The 13,262-nt window shown below is 40.4% G+C and overlaps 1 protein-coding gene across 4 annotated transcripts in view; it reads right to left on the bottom strand.

The window, feature by feature from the left end:
- The window catches only part of PDE1C (phosphodiesterase 1C), a 334,910-nt gene that overhangs the window by 182,323 nt on the left and 139,325 nt on the right, over window positions 1-13,262 (bottom strand). For 2 of the 4 annotated variants that reach the window (XM_054992062.1, XM_054992063.1), the window contains exon 2: window positions 8,029-8,055. The exons of the other annotated variants lie outside the window; for them this stretch is intronic. In XM_054992062.1, coding sequence (XP_054848037.1) covers window positions 8,029-8,055 — 27 coding nt within the window. The remainder of the gene's footprint in view (window positions 1-8,028; window positions 8,056-13,262) is intronic. 4 annotated transcript variants of the gene reach the window in all.

Here is a 13,262-nt window from a genome sequence, read left to right as displayed (position 1 = left end):
ACACGGGGGGGGGGGGCACCCAATGGGAATTAGGTCCACCTTGCAGATCCATGCTGTTTCCCTTATCCAAAGCATCCCCCACGACTACTGATGTAGCATGAACATTTGACTTCTCCCTCCTATCAGGCATCATAGCTTCAATTAATTAATTAAAATGTTTATCTAATCACTTTTTCATTTCACTCTAATGTTTCATACCTACAGATTTTACATTAATTTGGAAAAACCATCATATCAACTAACAGTGCCAAAATCATACTAGATTGGATTCTAGCCAAGTTTTTCACTCAGTCTCACTTAACTACTCCCCTCCCCCCCCCCAGCCCACTCTACATGGCTTCTGTACATGCAGGTCCCATTAATGGCATTTCCTTCAAATAAAGATGAACCCTTTAAAAAAAAAAGCTTTAAAACTGTGGCTATTTTAATTTAGATTTTCTTTAAATACACAGGGTTATTAAAAGGATTTGGAAGCGGGCAATGAAAAACACAAGGTACAGGAGTCTGAGTAATTGTCTGTGAAATTGTAGGCAGCTTTCAAGGGATTGCTCACTGTAAATACTGTAACTGTAAACAGGTTTTGTTGCATTATTCTTTAGTTTTGTAATCCTGCTTGATTGTAGGTATTACAGAGTTTTTCTTATACATTCTCTAATTTATAGTCCAGCTTTTATTCCATTGTTCGTTGTATGTTTCACTGCATTGTTTGCACGCACCTTGTTTTTATGTTATTTGTTTTATGTTATTTGCATGGCTGTGTTTTAAGACTCGAGTCCAGCAGCATCTTAAAGACCAACTAGATTTCCAGGATATGAGCTTTCAAGAGTCAAAGTTCCCTTTATCTGATATGTCTGACAAAGGGAGCTTTCACTCTCAAATGCTCCTATTCTGGAAATCTAGTTGGTCTTTAAGGTGCTATCAGACTCAAATCTTGCTCTTCTACTACAGACCAACTAAACTGTTTTAAGACTGTAATCCACTTTGAGTCTTGGAGGAGGGGTGGATTATCAGTGAAGCAAGGGAATAAATAATTTAACATAAAGAGATATGAATTCACACAACAAAAAGGGCAAGAAAAGGCAGGTGAATTCCAGTGGGATGTATATGATCTGAAAGGGAAAAAATCAACAAGTACATTTGTTGGCTGGGACAATTAAAAGAGTGAAGTAAGAGGACTTGGTGAAGGGAACATGATAAGAATTTTTTTAAAAAACATAACAAGGGAAGAGGTCACTTGGCAATCATTAGAATGTTAAGTGGTGAAGAAACACTCAGTTTAAATAGTTGCACATAAAAAGAAAGGGCAAGATGTAAATAAGTCAAGAATTTTGCTTTCCTTGCACACCAAAATCTGGAAACCAAAGATTACCAAATTTCTCTACAAGAAAGGCCCATTTTTCTAAGTTTCTGACAACACAAGCTTGGCAAGCACTAGGAACTTCTGTCTTTCTCAACTTAACATTTAAACCAACTCAGGTTGGGCACAGAAAACACTGTGTTTTGTAGAACAGATCACGGCACAGTGGAGGAGAAGAACGTTTGGATGTTGCTTTCTAATGAAGAAAAAGTCTCATTTTTATTTTTACATTAAAATAAAATCAGCTAGGTTTTAAGGTTCTTCCAATAGGACTTGGGGGGGGGGGGCTTTTGGTTTTATATTTTAAATGGTTTCTTGATTATGGTAATCTTAAAGAGTCAACACATTTGGTTTTTCAGTTTCTTTTCATCTCTGGGGATTGGACCAAGCTATGGTCCTGTGCCATCCAACAAGGAAATATTAATTAAAAGGTGTTTCCAAGTATATTTGGATACCAGCCAATGATGGAATTAACTAAAAGACTGGCTCAAATAATATATCATTCTGTAGAAACACTAAGGTTGGTAGAAAGATAAGGGGAAATTATAATCATGTAGCATCTTCAAGTCTAACGCATTGCAGAATTAGCTTTCGTAGGCAACAGCCAACTTCACAAATGCATTGCGCCTCTGTGCTTGGGACACAATACAATTATTACCTTTCCAGTGCCACCATTCTCCTCGAAGAGATGGTCTCAAAGAGATGCTTCACTAATGAGTCAGGGACCATAGACTTCACCACTATGTTGCCTTGCGCACTATCTGTTGCTTTTAAGTACGTGCTCCTATGCACTACCTGTTGCTTTAAGTATGACCCTACTGGGTAGTTCTGTGTTGTCTAACATCAGTCCTAGAATTGTTTATGCTCTGTTTCAGCATTTCTTCAACTCTGTATTGGATTCTTGCTAATGTTATATCTTTGTAAATTTGCATTTATTTACCCTATGGCTTTGTGAATTGAAATGTCCTTGATACTGACTGTGCTAATCTCACACTATGTAATCCGCCTTGAGTCTCAGTAAGAAAGGCAGACTGTAAAGGACATACGTACATACGTACGTACATACATACATACATACATACATACATACATACATACATACATACATACATACATACATACATACATACATACATACATACATAAGAAGCTGTCTATCACAGCAAAAGCAGGCTGATGCTTCAGTCTGTAGCTTGAACAATAACTTTCCGTGTAAAGAGTCAGCCCCGATCATTCAGGCATGGATGGTTTCCACCTAGGGATTTTGTCTTGTATGGTCCACGGGAGCCTTCATATGACACAGTGCTCTTTCCAAGCATGTCTCAAGAGGCTCCCAGGACTTTCCCCTTGAAGATGGCACAAAGAAAAACACCTTCCTTTGTTTCAACTTTAAAGGACTGCCTGCAGCCAATCTGGGCATTGGGCAGAGCTAAGGTCTGCCTTCGAAATGGTGGTGCTAAGCCCCCCACCGGCATCTCAGTTGTGAAGCAGGAAAAAAGGGCCTGCTTGGTAAGGTTGCACCATTTGTTGCTCTGCACCAAAACAACAAATTGCAAGGAAGCAAGGCACAGCTAGCAAGGGTGGTGTCAGAAGTGAGTAGTGAGAGAACAGGACCATGGGGAGGCTGTCCCCACCTATCTCCATCACACTGACTGCTGCTTCCACAGCAGAATGCTGTTTTGCATCTCCCATATGGAATGCACCTAAAATACACTGAAGATTTTTCATCAGTGGAAACATGAAACATATGAACTTGAAAGTAAACCAACCCCAACACTGGAGGTGACCAATGTCATCCAGAAAACAAGGAGACATTTAGAAAGGAGAGCAGGCTTTCCCCCGTTATTTATTCAAAAACTTATTTCTTTAAAATATATAACTCAAAGTGATAGTTTCATGGCATTGCTTACCATCACCACAGCACATGCATCAGTGCTTGGTCATCTTATTAAAGATCATTTTTTAAAAAACCCAGACTTGCTTGATTTAAGCTGAGGCAAATTCTAATTGCTTGGGGAGCTTAAAGAATTAGATAATTAAGATTACTCTGCAAGGTCAATGGAGAAGATACAAACAGGAAATTACAGGGGGGGAAACTATGGTGATTGTTAAATGGAATGAAGCATAGAATGTTAAAATGCAGCCAATACAAAGAAGTTTGTCCACAGTTTTTCCTTCAAATAATACTGATGATAACTATCGCTAGACAAGTGTGGTACAGTAGTTGGAGAGTTGGACTAGGATACAGAAGACTGCTGAATGACCTTGGGCTACTCACTTTCTCTGAACCTAATGTATCTCGCTGGGTTATTGCGAGTATAAAATGAGAAAACAAGATCCTTGCTTTCAGCTCCTTAGAAGAACAGAGAAAGAAAAATGTTTTCGATAAATTGTACCTACTGCTGCAAATGTTATGGTTTTGGCAGCCAATTTGTTTAGATCTGTTCTGCTTTGGCAAATTATTCAGAACTTCAGATCCAAATTAAATCAAAGTAGAGCAACAACACAAAGTGACAAGGTAACAAACCCTATCCATTGGACGACGTAGAGCTATTTCCAAGATTGTAGCACATGGTAGGAGAACAGGAAAATAGTAATGTTCTTATTCATGGAAGGGACAGGGCATTTTGCCGTGAATGTGCTGTCCAGATATAACACTACTCATGCAAGCAGACCCTTGTATGTGCAATAATTGGCAGAACCAAGCTGGAGTGGGTCAAGTAGAGAGTTAGCTACGGTATCATAGTACTGTCTGCACCCGCTTTTAGTACATGCTATTGTACCTGTATGAAGAAAAGGAGGTAAGTAATGGCTCCTTCGTATGACATGCACTCGAACAGCTAGTGCACTGGTTCCATATCTGGCAAGTCAACCATACACAACACATGCTAGCACTATCTAAAAGAGAGAGATGCTTGCAGCTGATGCCAAAAGTTGGATTCTGTCAGCAAAATCCTATACATGTTTTACTTCCAAGTAAATTGCACTGAGATCCATGGACTTACTCCCATGTAAATGTGCATAGGACAGTGCAGAGCCTGTGTGGGGTCCCATATACCAAACCTCAATCTGTCTCCTTTGTTTTGAAAGAAGATGTGAGAATTCAGCAGAGCCAAGGCCCTGTATAAATTGGAGTTGATTCTACAAGGGCAGGTCGTGCATCCAAAGGAGCTCAAAAGCTCTACAGAACCTTTCCCCCCAGAATCTTTGGATTCCTTATTAATAGACCAATGCCATACAGCTTGTTGCTATACAGTTCTAGACTATTTTCCTGCCCACCCTCCACTCATTTCCCTATTCTATTCAAGAAACTTCAAAGTACTAATAATAACGAGCTACCCGATATAGGGGGAAACAATCAATCCTGATGAAAAGGTTGCTTGAAATTGCAGCATGAATTCCCATCATAGCTTGCTGACCAACTGCCCGTCTCATCTTAAAGGGCTCACCTATGGAACCATGAACTTTTAACATTCATGATGAAAATGTTCTCAGCCTGTTGCAGTTTTCAAAAATATTAATGTAAACACAGGAGGAGCATATGGCCCTGTGCATTAACCCTGGAGCAGAAGAGAACCTTAAGGATATCTATAGCAGCCTTCTTCTGCCTAAGCCTACATAGAACAGAGACAGAATCTGACCTATTAATTATATTTGGCCCATCAGAAATGCTTAGATAAAGCGACAGGGACCAAGACTATAATGCTAGTGCTGTCTGTTACTGTCACTCAGGGTTTTTTTTCTGGGAAAAGAGGTGGTGGAACTCAGTGGGTTGCCCTTGGAGAAAATGGTCACATGGCTGGTGGCCCCGCCCCCTGATCTCCAGACAGAGGGGAGTTTAGATTTCCCTCCACACCGCTGAGTGGCGTGGAGGGCAATTTAAACTCCTCTCTGTCTGAAGATCGGGGCGGCGGGACTACCAGCCATGTGACCATTTTCAAGAGGTTCCAGAACTCTGTTCCACTGCGTTCCTGCTGAAAAAAAGCCCTGCTCTCACTTATTATACCATGTCAAATTGCTTTTGTTTTGTTTCAGCATATTTCAGCTCTGTATCAAATTTCTGCTTAGTTTTCCATATTTCTGTAATCTATTTATTTATTTTATTTCAAATTTCTATTACGCCCTCCCTGCAAGCTGGCTCGGGGCGGATAACAACATATTAAAATACAATAAAAAATTCATCTACATTAAAACAACAGTGTATTTTGTATTGTTTATTGAACTTCCTAGCTGTTGATCATATTGAATTACACTGTATAATCCACCTCATGTCTCAGTGAGAAAGGCAGACTATAAATAACATAAATAAAATAAATACCCATTTTTAAGTCACAACATGTATTAAGTTTCCTCACAGTTTCATTCATAAGGAAAGTTATTTTTCCTCAGAAGTTATAACAGATTGAGTTATTTCACACTTTAATACTGGATCTCTCTTTATGTTTTGTATATAACACCCTAGTTATGCCAAAGTACATAGCTTCAGGATTGAAAAACAATTCTAGAGGTTCCGACTTTATTACAGAATCCAGTCTTGAGTGAGGGGGATCAGCCTACATAGCAAAACAGCCGCCAGACCACTATCTGAAGAATACGGCGACCCTGAAGAAACGATGAACAGTGTGATCCTAAGGCATGTTACATGGTTCTAAATCCATTGAAGTTAACCAGCTTAGAGGGATGTAACTCTGCTTAGGATTGCACTGTACATTGGTCATTCTTCATTTGAAGCATCAGTTCCTGATAACTGTTTGTCCAGCTGCCTAAGCTAGGGGAGGTTATTGCAGAGCTTCCTAGAGGAGAAAATATTCCATAGCTCAATTGAGTTAGGAACTGTGTGCGTGTTACTGCCACCATTGCTTCTAGTCCTTCCTGGATGCCTGAAAGTAGAGTATGTCCACAATAGACATTTTTCCATAGAAGGGAAAGCCAACAGAAAGTATAAGTGATTTATTACTTTATTCACTGTTAGAATATTAATGCAGCGTACATATTGAGAACTCAGTCTTGAGACAGAATAAAGCATGCAAAATATTTAAATATTGCAGGTATATACTGTGATCTCACTGCACACATGAGGAAAAATGCATCTCAAGCCAATTATAATAAGGAGTAAAAAGAGAAGTTCTTCCTGATAAAGACTGATGAGACAAGACTATCTTGCTATCAAACTTGCAAGAAACAAATACACAACTCAATAGAGAGATCTCTCCAAGTCAGCAGAAAGGATTTGCCTACATTTCTTCAACAATCAATATGAAATTGATACTCAGAACACAGAAAAATATAAGAAGCAATGCATTTTAGGGCTCTGTCTCTGATGGGTACAGAATACCTTCAATTCCCATAAGACTGAGTGGGAACTGAAGGCCCACAGCAGCAACCCTTACAGGATTGTTCAGAACTTTATAAGACTATCAGAAAACACTTCCATGAACTGGGAAAATTTTGGCCAACGTTCAAACAAAATTTAAAATACTTAGGCAATTGCAGGAACCACATAAAACATCCCCCATCCAAATTCATTCTTTAAATGAGAACAAAGAACAATTATAATACACCTTCTAAGAGAACACTTAACAGCAGTTAGTAGTACAAAAATCATTTTATTTGAAAGCAGATCAATGCAGACATAAAGGGCTTCAAGTACAACAATATCAAAATCAAAAATCATATCACTAGGGTATCCCATGGCAAAGATACAGAAAGATTCCAGATCTACACATGTGTACTCAGAAATAACTCCATTGGGGTTTGTGTACAAGCAAGAGAGCATAAACTATGAATGGCTGCAATTCCGACCACATATATGTAAGTAAATCCCATTGAACTCGGTGAGATTTATTTCCTAGGATTGGAATGCATGAGTCTTACCAGAATGCATGACCAAATTTCTTCCCTAACCTAATGTAAAGGCATCTGGTATTTGCAAGACTAACAGTACCATCCTCAGGAAATTTACATTCTTCTTAACCCATAGACATCAAGAATGGTGCTGTATAAATCTACAATTGATTTTTATCATCGAACATGACGTAAGATAACAGATAGATTTATCAAGAGACAGTGGAAATCAGTTTATTAAGAATCAAACAGCAGGATCAAAACCACAACAACCACAGCAACAGAATAACAATAATAATAGAATAAAAATCCATATGAGATTTGTCAAAGAACTACAGATTAAATATCTTACTAATATTAGGATGAATAGGGCATGGGTATGTAAAACAAGACCTGTGAGCCCATCAAGCCTACAAAAGCTTTTCCACTTTGTTTTCAGAATAACAGGGCCATTTCCACATGGCTTACCTTCCCTCAGAACAACCCAGAACATCGCGCAAAAAATGCAGAAGATCGCATTTTCTCGCACGAGATTTGCGCAATGTTGCACAATGTTGCGCAAATCTTGTGCGAGAAAATGTGATCTTCCACGGTTTTTGCGTTATGTTCCGGGTCGTTCCAAGGGAAGGTAAGCTGTGTGGAAATGGCCCAGCTGATGGGTAAGATTCACTAACAGATCATGCAAACCAGGGGGCATTTTAATGGGGCAGATATTTCTTGTAGGTCTGACTTTGTCTGTTTCTGTATTATAGGATACCGAAACAGAAACATTTAGGGATACATTTTTTTTTCAAATTCCTCCCAGTTCTTCTATGATTTATTCTTACCTCTGTGATGTTTTCTTATATTTTCTCCTGTAGGAAAAGAACATAAATAAAAATGAGAAAATAGACAGGTTCAACCTTCAAAGTGGGTGGAGATGGAGAGTGGAAGAATGTTAAATGATATGAAGAGGAAAAGTTTTAACAGAATCGAAGAGGTGAGCTTGGTCCTGAGACATCTCCAAAAGCTGATGAATTCTTGCATTTGTATGATAACGAAACTCACTGAAGTAAAAAGTTGATTGACTTCAGCAGAAAACAATACCCTGCGTTCCTTAGAATCAATGTTATTGCATGTGCACATGGGAGACTGAAGGAGAAACCTGTTGCCTCGTTCCTTGTTGGTGTAGCTCAAAAGGCCAACATTCTGTGGACAAACATCAAAGTAATCTTTAGCACATGCTAATCCTCTGGGCAATGGCTCCTGTACACTGCTCAGCAAGTTATATGTCAAGGGAGACTAGCTAGAAAACTCATAACAGAAGCGCCATAATGCTATCAAGCAAGATAAAAAAGTATACATGTGATCTAGCCATATTTATCTATAGAGATATAAATTACTTATAAAATACTTTGACTTATGGCTTGTAGGCTGTTATGTTATAGAGAAAGGAAGGGGCATTTTTACAAGACTCCTTTGCTTTTTTAAGAGTGAAAAAAGTCATGCCATAGTGACTTTCATGCATCAGTCATCACCTGATTTTGTCCTGAATGTTTGTGCCAACATTTCTTGGTTATCTGCATATTTGCTCTTTGACAGAGATGACCTTATACTCTGTTCACTGTAGCATCTCATATGTCCAAACATTCACTGATAATCTTCATTTGCTCTGCACCTTTTCCTCTCAGAGATAAAAATTAAATGGCGTAATAGTTAGAAAAGGAGGAGATAATGATGGTGAAAGAATCTGACAGGCGCTCCTTTTCAGCTAAAGTTAGTAATGACTAACCCAAATCCCGTTGCTTTCACTGGGACTTTCAGCACAATCAATGCATGTTGAGTGAGAAGTCCCATTAACTTCAGTGGTGCTTGCTCTAGGAAGCGTGCTTGGGATTGCAATCCTAGTCATGATCAGTTTGGAGTGAAGACAAGGACTATACCCAATGGAATGTAATTTTCACACCCTGTATATTCACACCAGTCACTCTACATAACGCTCCCATTTAATAAACTTCTCATTTGCATGTTACAGTTGAAAACAGTATCAGTTGGATCCAATCAGCTTTTTTTCACTCAGCTTTATCCAATTCCTCTCTCTGCTTAAGTCTCCCATCCCACATGTTTTTTTGTACATGCAAATCCATGATCCATAGCATCGCCTTTTTGGTTGGTCAAAGGGGACCTCTCCTTTCTTTTTCACTTGAAGAAAAATTGCTTGGATCCAATTGTTTAGGTTAAAAAAACCCTTAGGTTTTCCCATGCTGGCTTTGCATCTCTAGCACTGGTATCTATTATTATTATTTCCAGGGACACTATCACAAACATTAGTTGATGCTTATTATCAAGATTTTGCAAAACACACCATAGCAGTCAGAAGTTTTCAGAAACAACTTCTAAGCAGTCTTCAAAATGAGGAGCTTAGTACCCACTTGGACACACCACCTGTTCAAGAAGGGAGTGTACAAATTCATGGAATGTGAAAGTATATAAAGTTATATAAATTTATATTTCTTGAAAACCAGCCATAAGTTAATTCTACATGAGAATTGAGAGAGAGAAAATAGGGTAGTCCCTACCATAGGCTGGAATAAATTCTCCACCTTACGTGGGTCTTCCATTGGCTTTTCCCCTTAAGTTAGAGGAAGGTTCCTTAGTCTGGAGTAGAGATGGGCATGGACAGGAAAAAACGAATACGATGTTGGTTGTTCATTGCCATCCACGAACAGGGATTCATGAACATCAACGGACATGACATGTTCATGAACATGTTCGTAGTTAGAGGTTTGTGGGTAGAGATGGGCACGAACAGGAAAAAACGAACACGATATTCATTTTTCGTTGCCATCCACGAACAGGGATTCACGAACATCCACGAATATGCCCTGCTCACGAACATGTTCGTAGTTGGAGGTACATGAGAGCCAGAACGGCCTCCTTGGGACTTAGCTGAACTTGAGCCAGGAAAGGCATGATTCATGGGTCTCCCCTTTTCATGTCATTTTCTCTTCACAATGGCAAAAACCGGACTGTCTGCTGGAAGCTACTTTGAGGGGTTACAAACTGACATTCCCAATGTCCAATACCCACCGAAGTTGCAGGGGACAACTTTGCTGGGTACTCACTGTCTTCTGAAGACCCCCCAAGTTTCAGAGAGATTGCACCCCAGGAAAAGCATGATCCATGGGTCTCCCCCTTTCATGTCATTTTCTCTTTACAGTCACAAAAACTGGACTGGAAGCTACTTTGAGGGGTTACAAACTGACATTCCCAATGTCCAATACCCACCAAATTAGCAGAGGACATAGTCCTCACTGTCCTCTGAAGACCCCCAAGTTTCAGAGACATTACACCCCAGGAAAGGCATGATCCATGGGTCTCCCCCTTTCTTGTCATTTTCTCTTCACAGCAGCAAAAACTGGACTATCTACTGGAAGCTACTTTGAGGGGTTACAAGCCAGAAGGAAAGCTAGAAGGAGTTCAGACAGAGTTCAGATAGTCCATGCCTATGTTGCCAGGGGAATTGATTGAAAGGCGCCACACTGTCTGGCTTTATGAACGGCTGATGAACGCCACAAAAAGGGCTTGGAACGAACACATGTTCGCTGGGAATGGGGCCTCATTAATACTTTGCTCGCGAACAGTGGATTGGGCTGTTCATGGCTTCTTTTTTTTGTTCGTATTGCTGTTCGTACCCATCTCTAGTCTGGAGAAAGCTTCCATTTTAGCTTAGCGGAACAGAAAAATGCAGGGCATTATCACTCTGTTCATGCACATTTGCTGCAGGTGAGCGAATGTTCTCAGACTGCGACTACCCTACGATTGATTGTGCTCAAGTGACAGAATTGTAAATCTTCAAGACTATTCATACATACCTCTCTAAGAGGTAACTCTCTTCAGTAGTTTCAGCCAGTATATGGATAAACATCAATACAGCCTTACAATAAAAGACGGTAGAAACACAGGACAACGTAAAGAACAAGAAGTGAGGAAAAGTTGTCAAATATAGGCTTTCTTCAAGGAACTTCATATTGTTTGCAACTAGAGTTGCCAAGTCCCCCCACTCTCTAGCCGGAGGTGGGAGGCCTGGCACCTACCTTCTATTCTGTGGTTGTGCATGCACTCCTAGCCTGCATGATAACACCTGGGAAGTAATGTCATCGTGCAGGCTGCGGGCCACCCTGGGAGCACTTCTATGCTCCGCAGGGGCCCAAATCAGTCTGAATTGGGCCAGATCCGTCCCAGATCAGGCCTGGATCGGGCCACTGCAGAATGCAGGAGCACTGCTGTACTCCATAGTTGCCTGATTCAGGCCAAATCTGGGCTGATTCAGCCCTAATTCAGGCCTATTCTGCCCCGATTTGGCTTGGATTGGACCACTGCAGAGCAAAGGAGTGCTGCTGCACTCTGCAGTGGCCTGATTCAGGCCCAATCTGGGCCAATTCAAGCCCGATTTGGCCTGGATTGGGCCGCTGTGGCGAGCCACTGCAGTGAGCCTGGATGGCTGATTCCCCTCTGCCAGCCAGGTAAATTGGGGGCAGGGGTAGGGTGTGGGGGCAGGGAATCCCCCGCCACCAACGGGGGAATGTTAACCCTATTTGCAACTGTTGAATACAATTTACCACTTCAACTGGTCCTAAACATTTGGCCTTCAGAAGTGAAACAGGTTTGAGGAAACATGTTACAACTTTTTCTCTTCAGAGCCTTTATTCGCTACTGAAAATGAAAAGGGAAGACATAGTTCCCTCTCCCTGTTATCACAAGGCTTCATATCTTAGTCAAACACCTACTCAGGTTTTAAAAATAATCTGAATTGCTTTAAGTTCTACACTCAATAACTCTTCAGTAATTGACATTGCACATCTCTCTATTTATTGTATCTGCAACTTCTTAAAATCAGTTTGAGCAAATTTGCAAGTGAGAATACCTTTTTTGTTTTCCAGGCAAGCGAACTTCACTTTGAGCCTGTCATGTTAAAGTTAATTTCCCATACTTATCACCAGTTTTTAAAGTTTTGTGATTCATAAGAAAATGTACTGCAGTCTTCTATACTTACAGTCATCTAGAATCCTACTGTAACCCACGTAGGAGTGTCAACTCTGGGTTGGGAAATTCCTAGGGATTTGGGAGTGGGATTTGAAAAGGGGAGGGGTCTCAGCATGGTATAAGGTTGTACAGTCCATCCTCCAACACAGTCATTTTCTCCAGGGGAACTGATCTCTGTTGCCTGGAAATCAGTTGTAATTCTGGGCCCCACCTATAAATTGGCAAACCTAAACCCTTGTCAGAACTTAAACTTATGGGGTTGGGCTTTGGCTAAGTTCCCTTTGATTGCAGATAGGGCACCCAGTCTCATGCTGGGAAAAGGAATCTCCCAACCCCAACTCCTACCACTCAGAGTGGTAGTGGGAGAAAAATAAAATAATTGTTCTTGGGCTCATGGTTTGACATCTCTTCCAGGGAAAGGGATTGCTGTAAAAACACAGAAATTACTAGTGGGGACTTTTCTTGAAAGCAAGGTCATGCTTCTCTAGGAATCGCTGAAAAATATAGTTTTTCCCACAGAATCTCTGGCAATTCTAAGGGACAACTGACATCACTTCTGGGGTTTTCCCAGAAGTGGTCATGCTGTCACTGATTCCCCCCCCCCGCCCACCACCAGTCTTCGACTATTTGCTAGGCCTGGCAACCCTAATTGCAGAAAGTATCAGAAAATAACATACTTTTTTTTAGCTTTTTCATGATTAGCTACAAAGCAAAAAAGCAAAATACAAAGCACACCTACCACTATCATAACAGCAAAAGAGGCCAAGAGAATATGATGGTTTAATAAGAATATATAGCATAATATATGCTATGTGAGCCTTCCCTAAAGGCTCACATAGCATATATCCCACTCCCTTTAAGTTTCTAGGCCTAAACATTTATTTTTATCCAGGCTTTTAACTATGCAGTTGATCTATTTATTTGGTTTTGTTATCCACTTCTATTCTATGGATTGTTATTAGGATATATTGTCGAAGGCTTTCACGGCCGGAGAACGATGGTTGTTGTGGGTTTTCCGGGCTGTATTGCCGTGGTC

Source organism: Eublepharis macularius, chromosome 11 (genome assembly GCF_028583425.1).
Source record: "Eublepharis macularius isolate TG4126 chromosome 11, MPM_Emac_v1.0, whole genome shotgun sequence".
Classification (NCBI taxonomy): Eukaryota; Metazoa; Chordata; class Lepidosauria; order Squamata; family Eublepharidae; genus Eublepharis; species Eublepharis macularius.
This window is presented reverse-complemented; position numbering and strand designations above follow the sequence as displayed.